Genomic DNA, 11829 nt, shown 5'->3' with positions numbered 1-11829 from the left:
AGTAGAAGCATCGTCTTTGATCAAATGCTAAGCGATCGCTTAGAGAGGGTTGTCAATTGGAAATAAGGATTCTGATCCGATTGACAAATCAATCACGATTCTGATATCTTCTTATCCGAGGAAAGACGTCCATGGAACCCAAACCTTAGGTTGGTTATTTTTAATTACGAATTTTTATTCCAAATGTATATTCTGCCTTTTTAATTATTGAATCAAAATCCAAAATCCCCCTTTTAATTTTTTGTTCTCATAAGCGATTTTAACCAAAACAATTTCCTTGAGAGACGACTTAGGGTTTCCACTTTACTGCAAATTTTCTGAACCCTAAAGAATTAATTTTTAATTTGCGCGAGTTCGACAGCTCGTGTCAAGCTCGCTCTTCAAACATAAATTTTGGGTAGCACAAGGGGCTTAAGCCCTCTAGAGAGGGGGGCGCTTAAGCGCGCTACCCCTATTGTTGAAAAATAAAAGTATACCTCATGTTGGTGTAAGGATCCCTTATAATTATGTATAATACAGAATAATATGATATTAAGTAAGGATTTAGTTATTCCGCACGTCACACTGTTATAATTACGTAATTGGTTATTTTAAATACGGTAATGTTTGAAAAGGAAAACGAACAAGATTTTTTTTTAAAGGAAAAGTTTATCAGTATTTTTAATTGAACCAATGTGAAATTAACTGCACTTAATATCATAATTAATGTTAACGTTTCCAGGTGTATAACGGGGCATTACAATATACCTAGGTTCTAGTTCAAAACCACTAGTTAAAACTGGAAAGTGTATGTTACTTCTACATTACTGAAATGTATTGAAACTTTTTATTTGATCAGCTCTTAAGCATTTGTAAAAAAAAAAAAAAAAGAGTGAATACCTTTTGAATTCTCAACATAAAACACATAACCCATTTTAATTATTCAGGAAAAAAAAGTATCTATATTAGTTTTTTTAGGGATTAACATTGGTCTTCTTTGAATTTTTGAAGGGCCACAATTTCAAAGAACTGAAATTTCAGAGGAATCACAAATTGACTTTTTATTTGTAATGGATTAAAAAAAGTTATGTATTTTTTGTTGAGGACCCAAAATAATATTTACTCAAAAAAATATATTTCGTTTTGTGATAAGGAGCATAAAATGGATCCGGATCCTATCCTTTTACATGAGAGGGTCTTAGTTAAGAGATAAATATATAATTTGTTTTGAATATAATTAGTGAATCTTGTAATTTGTTATTATGAATCATTGCATAATAAAATTTGTGATTATCTCTCTAAAAAATGGTTTACCAAAAAGAATTTAAACTCATAAAACGATCGGTGTATAGGACTATTCACTATAGAAAATAAACCATGAAGTCATTACTATGACTAGCCGTGATAAAGTTAAATGATTTGAGCAAATAAACCATGAAAACAGCAATTTCGTTATGTTGTTTACTATTAGATAACAATTCAGTTGTTTGGGTAACTGAGTTAATTTTGTACATAAGGAAGCATGCTAAATGAGCAAATCATAGGGAATTAGAGAGGACAAAAACTTTTTTAGTTTTTTTGGGGTATTTTTTTCCCCCTTTTTTGCTCTTCTTTCATGTGAATGGATAAGAGACAATATCGTGCTTATAGGCTATAGCTATAATTTTATTTTATTTTTCGGGGTTGTGCTGCAAATATAAATATTAATAATATCAACAAGGAATCTCTCTTCACGTGAAATTTTGGCAGGTCTGGGGACAACGTAGCGTGACGCTTGACTACTTGAATATTCTGACTTGTGATTTCACGAGACAAAGTTGCATAATATGTTTTATACAACCTAGGAACTAAGGAAGCATAAATAGGTTCAAAGGAATAATTACACACTTACATGCAATTTCGCAAAAAAATTAAAATATTATACTTTTAATAATTAATTATGAATTAGTAGCAATTTGGAAACTATTTTCGAATTTATTGCAGTCATTCACGTCCAAATTAGGGGTGACTCCCAAGGCATTCACGCCTAATTTAGGCGTGAATCATCTGGTGTTGACACATGGAAAAAAAAGTCAACTTATGAACTGTAAAACTTTGGAAAATCATAACTTTTAACTCGGGTATCCGAATGAGGTAATTCTTTTTTTGATTCCACATTACTTTTCGAGATCTACGCAATGACATCTCATTTGATATATTTTATCTCTCACAAACACAATTCAAATTTGCAATAATTGTATTATATAGTGTATTACCAAAAAAAAAATTAAAAATTATTATTATTATTAAGAAAAACAAAATAAAGATTTAATTTGTGATTTAAACTCAAAAATCAATTTGAAAAATCTGTATTAATAAAGAAAATAATTAAATAAATATTCTAAACACTTGGTAGAATATTATATAAATTTGTATATATTTTATATAAATTTGTATATATTTTAATAATTAAATAAATAACCTTGTACACTATTTTTTTTCAAACACTTGGTAGAGGAAAAAAAAATTAAAATATTGCTTTTTTAATAAATAATTACGAATAAGTTGCCGTTTTGAACCTAATTACGAATATATTGCATTCATTCACGCCCAATAATGGTACTATAACATTAAATTCAAAATTCAAAATTCAAATAACCTCCAATAAGTTGATTGCATTTTGTATTTAATAGGAGTTCATTGTGTTTTGTATTTAATAGTAGCTGATTGCGTTGTAATTTTATGAGTTGGTTACAGATTGTCGCCAATTCGAATAAATTTGCTGGTGGTTATTTGAATTTTGAATTTAATGTTAAAGGAGTTGATTGCGTTTTGTATTTAATAGGAGCTGATTGCGTTTTGTATTTAATAGAAAATTTGGTGCCATCTTATTTATAGATGAGTTAATTCACTTTGGTGCCATCTTTATAGTATCATTGTTGTAAATTTGAATTGTGTTTGTGAGAGATAAAATATATCAAATGAGATGTCATTGCGTAGATCTCGAAAAGTTATGTGGAATCAAAAAAAGAATTACCTCATTCGGATACTCGAGTCAAAAGTTATGGCCTTATAAAGTTTTACGGTTAAACTATTAATTTTTTGGGCCACGTGTCAACACCAGACGAGTCACGCCTAATTTGGGCGTGAATGTCTTGGGAGTCACGCCTAATTTAGACGTGAATAGTCACGCTTAATTTGGGCGTGAATGACTGCAATAAATTCAAAAATAGTGTCTAAACTTCTACCAAATCGTAATTAATTATTAAAAGTGTAATATTTTAAATTTTTTGTCCATGCAATTTAATAAAGCATTATCGTTTGATTATCAATTATTAAAATTGTAATAAAGTGGAAGGAGTGAAGCAATATAGCTAATTACTTTTTTTAATGGTAACAATTATCTTGTGGGGTAACCCAACATTTGAAGTGGCTTCACGGGTTGCCATATTCAATCATTCACTTTCTCCTAAAGAAAAATAAATATAGTCAGTCACCAAGGATGGTTCAATTTCAGTAGTACTTGATTTGCAGCAAGTTGCCTATTGTCACAACTCAAATCCGAATCTTTGGTTTACCCGAGTGACTAGGAAATTATATGAGAGTGGTGATGAAACTGAGAAAGAACACAAATGGGTAATTGGACAGTGCCTCAGAAACATACCAATATAGAACTGCTGAACTCAAGTACTTTGCAGCTTTGGAGCACCACACCTTGCATTATTTTCACAGCTAGCTCCAAAAAACTAATACTGAAATGACCTAACATGCAGCCAATGCCTTCCTGTCTGACATTACTCTCTTTCAGAGACATTCATGATAATTTTACATTATCTTTCAAGAGCAACTCGCTACAAACAATTCACCTAGAAAGTAGTCTTACTTTTTTTATTTCCTCACAATTTGCCTCTTTTTCTTTTTTGTTGGTTTGAAGGTATCCTCCTGCCAATAGTCGAAGACTAATCCTTTTGAGGCGGGAGATCATATTAAGTGGATAAATCTCTTTTAACAAAGTTTTTTCCATACGCACGGTCAAGGATCGAACCCCTGTATGTTTAAGGAATCCAGCTATCTACCAACTGTGGTGGACTTTGTTGGTTGCCTCTTATTTTATTTAATAAAAAGTTTGGCTTACAAGAAAAACAAAAATAGGTTCCCCCAAACAGTGGATTGTTAGTTTAGTGCAAGAATAAGTTCAAAACCCGTGTTATTTTAGATTCTAATCAATGTCCCCATTACTCTCCAACCCCAAATGCCTTATTTAAATGAATCAAATACTCAACTTCTTCACCTTTGCTTACTTTCCCTCACTTTTCATCAAAATAGTTCATGATTCATGAACATTTCATGGCTTCCTCATCTAATAAACTCTTCTTCCTTCTACTTACAATCTTCTTCTCAAATACTTGTGCTGTCCACTCTTCCAATACTTCCACAGAATTTCATGCCAAACTCTCTTCCTTAGGATCTTTCTGCAGAACTACCCCATACCCAGAAGTTTGCTATAATTCATTGAAGCTGTCCATCTCAATAAATATAAGTCCAAACATCATCACCTATCTCCTTCAGTCCCTCCAAGTAGCAATATCTGAAGCCACAAAGCTTTCTATTCTATTCCAAAATGTTGGACAATCAAACATCATAGAGAAGCAAAGAGGAGCAGTTCAAGACTGTAGAGAACTCCACCAATCCACCTTGGCTTCTTTAAAAAGATCATTATCTACAATTCGTTCCCAAAACTCAAGGAACTTAGTTGATGCAAGAGCCTACCTCAGTGCAGCACTCACAAACAAGAACACGTGTCTAGAAGGCCTAGATTCTGCTTCTGGTACCCTGAAGCCAGTTCTGGTAAATTCTGTGATTAACACTTACAAGCATGTTAGTAATTCTCTTTCAGTGCTCTCTAAGCCAGGGGTTAAGGTTCCCAAAGGCCACAAGAACCGGCGTTTGATGAGTGCTCCAACTTGGTCTCCAAGCAGAGAACATGACCTCTTGCAAAGCTTAGATGGGGAAGAATATAATCCAAATGAAGTGCTTGTTGTGGCTGCTGATGGAACTGGGAACTTTAGCAGCATCACTGAAGCCATCAACTATGCTCCAAATAACAGCGTGGATAGGACAGTGATCTATGTCAAACGAGGGATTTACGAGGAATATGTTGAAATCCCAAGTTCTAAAACCAACATGGTTATGCTTGGAGATGGAAGTGATGTCACTGTCATAACCGGTAACAGAAGCGTCGTTGATGGCTGGACCACTTTCAGATCTGCAACTCTAGGTGAATTTTGTGTACCCTTTTTCTTTTTCTGTCTTCACTCTTTGAGCTTTACTTGTCCTACATCTTTTCAAATTCTAAACTATCAAAATCAGAAATATCTATGAATTTGGACGTGCCTTGTAGTGTTCAGAAATGGTAACGTGTATCAAACTAAAGGTTACTCACCTTAATTTTGTGCAACTCACTTGTTATAATGTATTGGGAAGACACAAATCAGAGGAATAACAAAAAAAGACTGATTTGGGCTTATTTTTACGGCAATTTTCTCTGATGTTTTTCCATTATGGCAATTGGATGATTATGCTGTTGTTTGTTTTTCAGCCGTCTCTGGTGATGGCTTTCTGGCACGTGATATAGCATTTGTGAACAGTGCAGGACCAAAGAAGCATCAAGCAGTTGCCTTGAGGGTAAATGCAGACTTGACTGCATTTTACAGGTGTGCCATTTATGGTTACCAAGACACTCTTTATGTTCACTCCTTTAGACAATTCTATAGAGAGTGTGACATTTATGGAACCGTAGATTTCATATTTGGTAATGCAGCTGTGGTTCTACAAGAATGCAACATTGTATCAAGAATGCCATTACCTGGCCAATTCACTGTCATTACAGCACAATCAAGAGATAACCCAAATGAGGACACTGGTATCTCAATCCAAAATTGCTCAATTATAGCTACAAATGATTTATATTCCAACTCTAGCAGCTTCAAGAGCTACCTTGGGAGGCCATGGAGGGTGTATTCTCGCACTGTTTTCCTTGAGTCCTACATTGGTGACTTTATTGACCCAAAGGGTTGGACAAAGTGGTCTAATGATCAAGGATTGCACACTTTGTATTACGCAGAGTATGAGAATTATGGACCTGGTTCAAGGACTGATAATCGTGTAGAATGGCTTGGGTACCATTTAATGGATTACAATGATGCATATAACTTCTCAGTTTCAGAGTTCATTAGTGGAGATGCTTGGCTTGAGTCTACTTCATTTCCTTATGATGATGGGATTTGATCACGAAGCAAATAATATAATGTAACTTTAGTTTGTTTCACTTCTTACTAATGTCACTTATCCTGAGTGGCTTATGGTCCTAAAGCAGTTAATAGAGTAACAATGTAAAATAAAAGATTCATGGCTATTTATACAGAGCCCATTTGATAAAATTCTTAGACGCTGTACCCATTTAACAACATTAGAAAAAATGTTGTTAAAGTGAGATGCACTGATGACCTACATATCAACCTCAGTGAGATACGCTTCTTACTCGTACACATTAAATTGTACTTGCTTTGGTAGCACCTAAAAAACTCTCTCGTATGTATTGCTATTATCAAGGTCAATTAATGAAGGAAAAAATATTTATTCTTTTAAATGACACAACTTATATCATTTCACTCTTACAAAGAGGTGGGACACTGATACAAACCCATTCCCATTTAACAGCAATTATAAACAAACAGGAATGATATGCCTGAATAACATCAGTTTTCTTCTTATATATTCATTAAAAGAAAATTACAATAACCAAAGCTCGCTCAACTATGGAGTCAAGCTGCACTAATTACTGAATTACAATGAAAAGGAAAACAACAGTAAGTTAAAGATAATTGTGCAACAATTGTAGAGGTTACACGCTCTCCCACTCCCAATCAAGGGCCAATCCAGATTCTCCCATTTTTCTTCTCTTTCCTTCTTCCCTTTATAACTACCTTCCATGCATTCCCACTCTCCCCATTCTGTTACGGGGTAATTTGGGTAATCTTTAGCTGACGTGGCAGCTCTATTGCACTGCATGCTTGTTTCCTTTGTCGAGCTATCAGTCCACTATCAGATTGGGTCCTTTGGGCTCGGGCTTGATTCCACACCTTCCTCTCTTTATCCCTTTTGTATTGCTTTATCTGAATTGTATCAATACTTCCTCCCATTTGAAGAACCTTGTTCTCAAGGTTGAACTGAGGGAATTGAAGATTGATGAGTTCAAATTCTTCCCGAGAGCTTTCAAACTCAGGCAAATGTCTCCATCGAATTAGCACTTGGGGCGTTTGGTTGAGGATTTTCAAAGATTTACATATGCATCTGACTTTGGGAAAGTGTGACGTCCAAGTTTGGTAGAGGGTTTTGAAATATTTCCCCAGCTCTTATATTTGCATAGCAATCGAAAAATGTTTTACGAGACGTTTGGTTGAGGAGAAATTTTTTGAATACTAGAGAAATGTAATTACTGAGAAAATGGTTGGAAGGTGACTTTGGTAGGAAAATGTAAAAAAAGTTGTTTGGTTGATCGAAATATTACCAAGAGAATTTATTTAAATTTGCAAAATCTATGTTTGGGAGAAACTTCGCATTTTTTCACTTGCCCATTTATCTCAAAATACCACATCTCAAGTGGGTGGGTATTCTGTAATAGTGAATTTCATCTAAAAATCAACACAAAAGTCATTTCTCCATCTATCCTATTTGCCTAGTATTTTTTGAAAAAACCTGAACCAAACGTGTTATTTTCTAATATTTACTTGCACTTTTCCATCAATCCCACGATAAACCTTCACCCAAACAGTACCTAAAAAGCAACTACAAATCGTTGTTCTGAAAGACAAATTGATGGTGGTATTCTATAGTTAACCGGCGAAATGGTAAGAATGACATCCATTTACAGACCAAAATACCCTCGTTAAAGCGCGAAGAAAGATATAGTTGCTTAGCAGCACCCTGAGTACATAACTGCAAAAGCTCCTCCTTCGTGTGGGGCTTGAAGAGCAAATCTGGAAACGGCGACCGGGAAGTGGTTTTGCATGTTCGAAATGAGCACACTCTTCCTCTGTGTGGTTTGAAACCGAAACGTAAGCATCATTGAGTTGCTTATTGTGGTTTGCTTTCCAGAAATATCTGCTTTACCTATGACTCTTGCTTTCTATTTTCTCCCCACATTTTTATTTTGTGTTATTTTGTTTTTAATTTTGGATTTAAGGGAATATTAAGGTTGTTTTCTTTGTTCTCGGTTAGGTCACTAATCTGCAACCATGAAGCTTGATACCAGTGGTCTCGAATCGTTTCCTACACTGATTGTTCCTTGTAACAAATTGAGAATTAGTCAATTGAAGCAGGAAGAGGAAAACAATGGGTAGCAGAGAGAAGGGGCACACAGTCGTAGAAGTTGGAGCTGATGGGGTAGCCATCATCAACCCTCCTGTGAATTCCCCCTCCTTTGATGGTATTCCTTTTTAATTTCTTATTTTCTTTCATGGATCTGCTTCTTTCGTTCAATACTCCCATACTCATTTTTTCTTATATATGAAAGACTAAAGCTTTTATTTACTTTATTTATTTTCTGATAGTAACTATTGTTCCTATTTTATTCATATATTTCTTTTGCATTTCTCATATTAAATTACATTGGCTTATTTGTTTGCGCCTCTCGCTATCACTAGTATTCCACAATTTAAAGGAGAGTTATGATCAGTCTTTACAGAGAGAAGATGTCAAGGCAATTGTTGTTACAGGTACTGCAAAGAGTTTATGAATTAAGCAGATTTTTAAGCATGGATAGTGTTCAAATAAGTTTGAAATAAGGTATTTTTTCAGTTTGTGTTTTCAAATTATTGTTCTTATTGACTTGGGGAAAATGATATCTAGTGGGCATGGTGTTTATGCGGATATAGTGCCATCAAATCCCTTTCATAATAATAGAGAGCTCATGCAGTTCATCCCATCACAACTGTACAAATAGAGTGGTCCCTCTGGACTCGTGATGTTGAGGAGGAGATAGTTCCTCTCTGTCGGTAAGTTTGAGTTCTTCTCCATGTTCATAAGAGTACAGCTCTCATGACTGTTTCTTCATTAAAAATTAATATGAACAATCTCTTAAATTATAAGCTACTTGAAAAGAGGGCTAGAATAAAAGGGTTTAGTTGTTGTTGGCAGCATGTTTGTTTTAATGTGACTTCATTTTTTTAATGCTTTGATTAATACAGGGAGCTTGGTATTGGAGTTGTACCATATAGTCCTCTTGGTCGTGGCTTTTTTGGCGGCAAAGGAGTTGTGGAAAATGTGCCTGCAGTTAGCTCCCTGGTAAAGCATTTTAGCTCTTAAATCTTAAATATGTGTTTCTGCTGCATACCATGGAGTTATTAGGTGTGGTAAAACATTAAATAGCAATGATCAATTCTTAATCTTGAATCAAATATTGTTTAGTTTGTTGTTTTATTTTGTACAACTTGTATATGTCCTTCAATTGCAAAAATACTTGTATGTTTAGACTACAGTAACGATGGAGGAGATTCCATCCTTATTTGTTTTTTTCACATCAATGATGCTCAAAATAGAATAAAAATTAAACTTTTTATTTGGTAAAAAGAATACATGTTATTTTTTTTTTTTTATTTCACATATCAGACTGCACATCCCGGCTTCCAAGCAGAGAACTTGGACAAGAACAAGAGTATATATGATCGGATTGAAAGCCTAGCTAAGAAGCATCAGGCCACTCCTGCTCAGTTGGCATTAACATGGGTACTCCAACAAGGGGAGGATGTTGTACCTATCCCTAGTGAGTGACAGAATATCTTTCTATTTTTCTTTTACCTCTTATTTTTCTTTCCTTGAGATCAATTTTTGTTTTTGCTCTCTTCTTGATGCTCATATACATCTTTCTTTAGGCATTTAACGTGATGTTTATTTTTAATGTTTCTTGTGTCCCACACAGCCCCATGGTTTTTACCCATGAAACTTCAGTTTGAAGATCCAACCTAATAGAAGTTAGCCAAAAAGCCAATGGTTAATACACTTGATTGATAAACCTATGAATATGGTGCACTATACACATTGTTGGTTGGATAAAAACACATTAAATTTTAATTATATTATGTCATAACACACCTATTTATGCATAATAAATTAAAAACTTATGAAAATAATTACAAAAGAGTGTAATTAAATGAATAAAAATGAGTCTAAATATATAATCCCACTTCTTCATTTTTATGCATAACCATTTAAAAACTTATGCTATTTAATTACATTTATGCATAACCATTTACGTAAGTTACAAAATAGCCTGGAGTACTTTTAAGTAGTATATGGTTTGCACGTAATGTTTTTATAGCTGAATGTGTATTAGGATCACTTACATTAGTGTAAGATAATAATTTTTACACTAAAGTGCTACTTGTATTTAACAATTGTAATTTATTAATAATCATGTAAGCCACTAAATAAAACTGACATCTAACAACTTAGATATTCCTCCTCATTTATATTATATAGTCCAGCCAAAGTTTGGGTAATGATACCATTATGGAACACAGCAATCGAGGAGCAGAACTCAAAAAAAAAAACTATGGACTGAAAAAAATATACAGAGCTGGATTACTTAATTTTTTTTTGAAAGAGTGGTTGAAGTCCAATTTTTTTTATTAGAGTATGATATATCTTGTGTTCTTCCTAGGCATTAATCCCTTGAAATGACTTGGGTAATCTATTTCTTTTCATTTGTGTGGTACAAGTCACATGTTCATCTAACCATCATTAACCAACCACATAAATTGCAAATAAAAAAGTTTGTTTTGGGTTGCAGATACAACTAATAGAGCTAGCATTTTCTGTGTATTTCTAAAATGCTGATGACCTCCCTACACCTGATAAGGTGGCACAGTTAGTTCAACTTCACAAAATCAAATATGTGAGGATTTATGATTCTAACATACAGGTTCTGAAAACACTGGAGGTGAACTTATGATCTATGATTCCAAATTTAGATTTGCTGCCATAACACGTAAACTGTGTGGGAGCTGATGAAAAGCTAAGCAGAAAGTGACTGATAGGAATGTACAAGTTCATAGTTGAGCTGTAGCAGTTAAGCTTCTGAAATTACATGACCATCATGGTGGCTTTCAGTTCTGCCATTGGGTCTTGAGATGATTTCTCGCCTACACCGTAGCTTGCTACTAACAACTACCATCTGATGGCATCAGTTGACATAGCGTGGTGATACTGAAATAAAATAAAATAGCCATGTTTTACTTATGTTTACATTGTTTTAGACAAGGCCATCCAATTTGTCTTGTAATTATGTGTAGGATAATTTTTGTATTTGATTTATGTATTTTGAAAACGTTATGTCTAAATTATAGGTGTACATTTATTTATCATATAATATTCATTATGGACCCATATTCAGGTACTTTTACATTTGTTGCCTCAATTTGTAAGTCTTCCCCGTTTACAAGAATGTCCACAAAGTCATTTATATTGAAGTTAAGCAACGGGTAAAGCAGGGATGGCAATAATACATGCCTCCAATCGGTAATAATACATCCATGCAAGCATCTCCTCTCTCTTTGTCGTTCTCTGAATGATTGTCTGCAACCTAGTTATTTATATTTGGGAGAGAATGTGGGTTACTAAACTATATACTGTGAACTGTGAAGTACTTATTTACATTTTTCTATTATAATGATGAAACTTAAAATAGTAGGGGCAGAATCTAAACTGGGTAAATACTAGAATCATGCTTATACTTTGTTTAGAGTTTTGAGATAATATATAGTGATGATCGTAGAGGTTTATATAAGGGTTATTTCGTAATTTTGTCATATT

At 34.0% G+C, this 11829-nt stretch overlaps 2 protein-coding genes across 3 annotated transcripts; both read left to right on the top strand.

Moving 5' to 3' along the window:
• Positions 1–4305: 4305 nt before the first annotated feature.
• LOC133305169 (probable pectinesterase/pectinesterase inhibitor 12) lies at positions 4306–6246 on the top strand. The gene is made up of 2 exons (XM_061505305.1): positions 4306–5236; positions 5558–6246. Exons 1-2 carry the CDS (start codon positions 4306–4308, stop codon positions 6244–6246), a joined length of 1620 nt encoding a protein of 539 aa, XP_061361289.1.
• A 1618-nt stretch (positions 6247–7864) lies between these two features.
• On the top strand, positions 7865–11371 carry LOC133305170 (probable aldo-keto reductase 1). 2 transcript variants are annotated; one of them, XM_061505306.1, is made up of 7 exons: positions 7865–8075; positions 8239–8446; positions 8664–8735; positions 8936–9014; positions 9207–9303; positions 9628–9781; positions 10940–11371. In XM_061505306.1, the coding sequence occupies exons 2-7, from the start codon at positions 8353–8355 to the stop codon at positions 11023–11025; spliced, it is 582 nt and encodes a 193-aa protein (XP_061361290.1). In that variant the 5' UTR covers positions 7865–8075; positions 8239–8352; the 3' UTR covers positions 11026–11371. The 2 variants fall into 2 exon arrangements, with proteins under 2 accessions (XP_061361290.1, XP_061361291.1); XM_061505307.1 differs by having other exon boundaries at positions 10808–11371.
• The last annotated feature ends 458 nt before the right edge of the window (positions 11372–11829 follow it).

The sequence above is a fragment of the Gastrolobium bilobum genome, unplaced genomic scaffold (assembly GCF_033153095.1).
Source record: "Gastrolobium bilobum isolate Gb01-03AN ecotype WA unplaced genomic scaffold, APGP_CSIRO_Gbil_v1 utg27305, whole genome shotgun sequence".
NCBI lineage: Eukaryota > Viridiplantae > Streptophyta > Magnoliopsida > Fabales > Fabaceae > Gastrolobium > Gastrolobium bilobum.
The sequence above is the reverse complement of the archived record's forward strand: the minus strand, read 5'-3'. Positions and strand labels throughout refer to the sequence as shown.

Excerpts from the sequence above, each read along its gene's own strand:
- LOC133305169 (XM_061505305.1), top strand. The coding sequence starts at position 4,306 with ATGGCTTCCTCATCTAATAAACTCTTCTTCCTTCTACTTACAATCTTC. Across the intron at positions 5,237-5,557 it reads TTTCAGATCTGCAACTCTAG|CCGTCTCTGGTGATGGCTTT; the intron begins GTGAATTTTGTG and ends TTTGTTTTTCAG.
- LOC133305170 (XM_061505306.1), top strand. The coding sequence starts at position 8,353 with ATGGGTAGCAGAGAGAAGGGGCACACAGTCGTAGAAGTTGGAGCTGAT. Across the intron at positions 8,447-8,663 it reads GAATTCCCCCTCCTTTGATG|TATTCCACAATTTAAAGGAG; the intron begins GTATTCCTTTTT and ends CGCTATCACTAG. Across the intron at positions 8,736-8,935 it reads CAAGGCAATTGTTGTTACAG|TTCATCCCATCACAACTGTA; the intron begins GTACTGCAAAGA and ends GAGCTCATGCAG.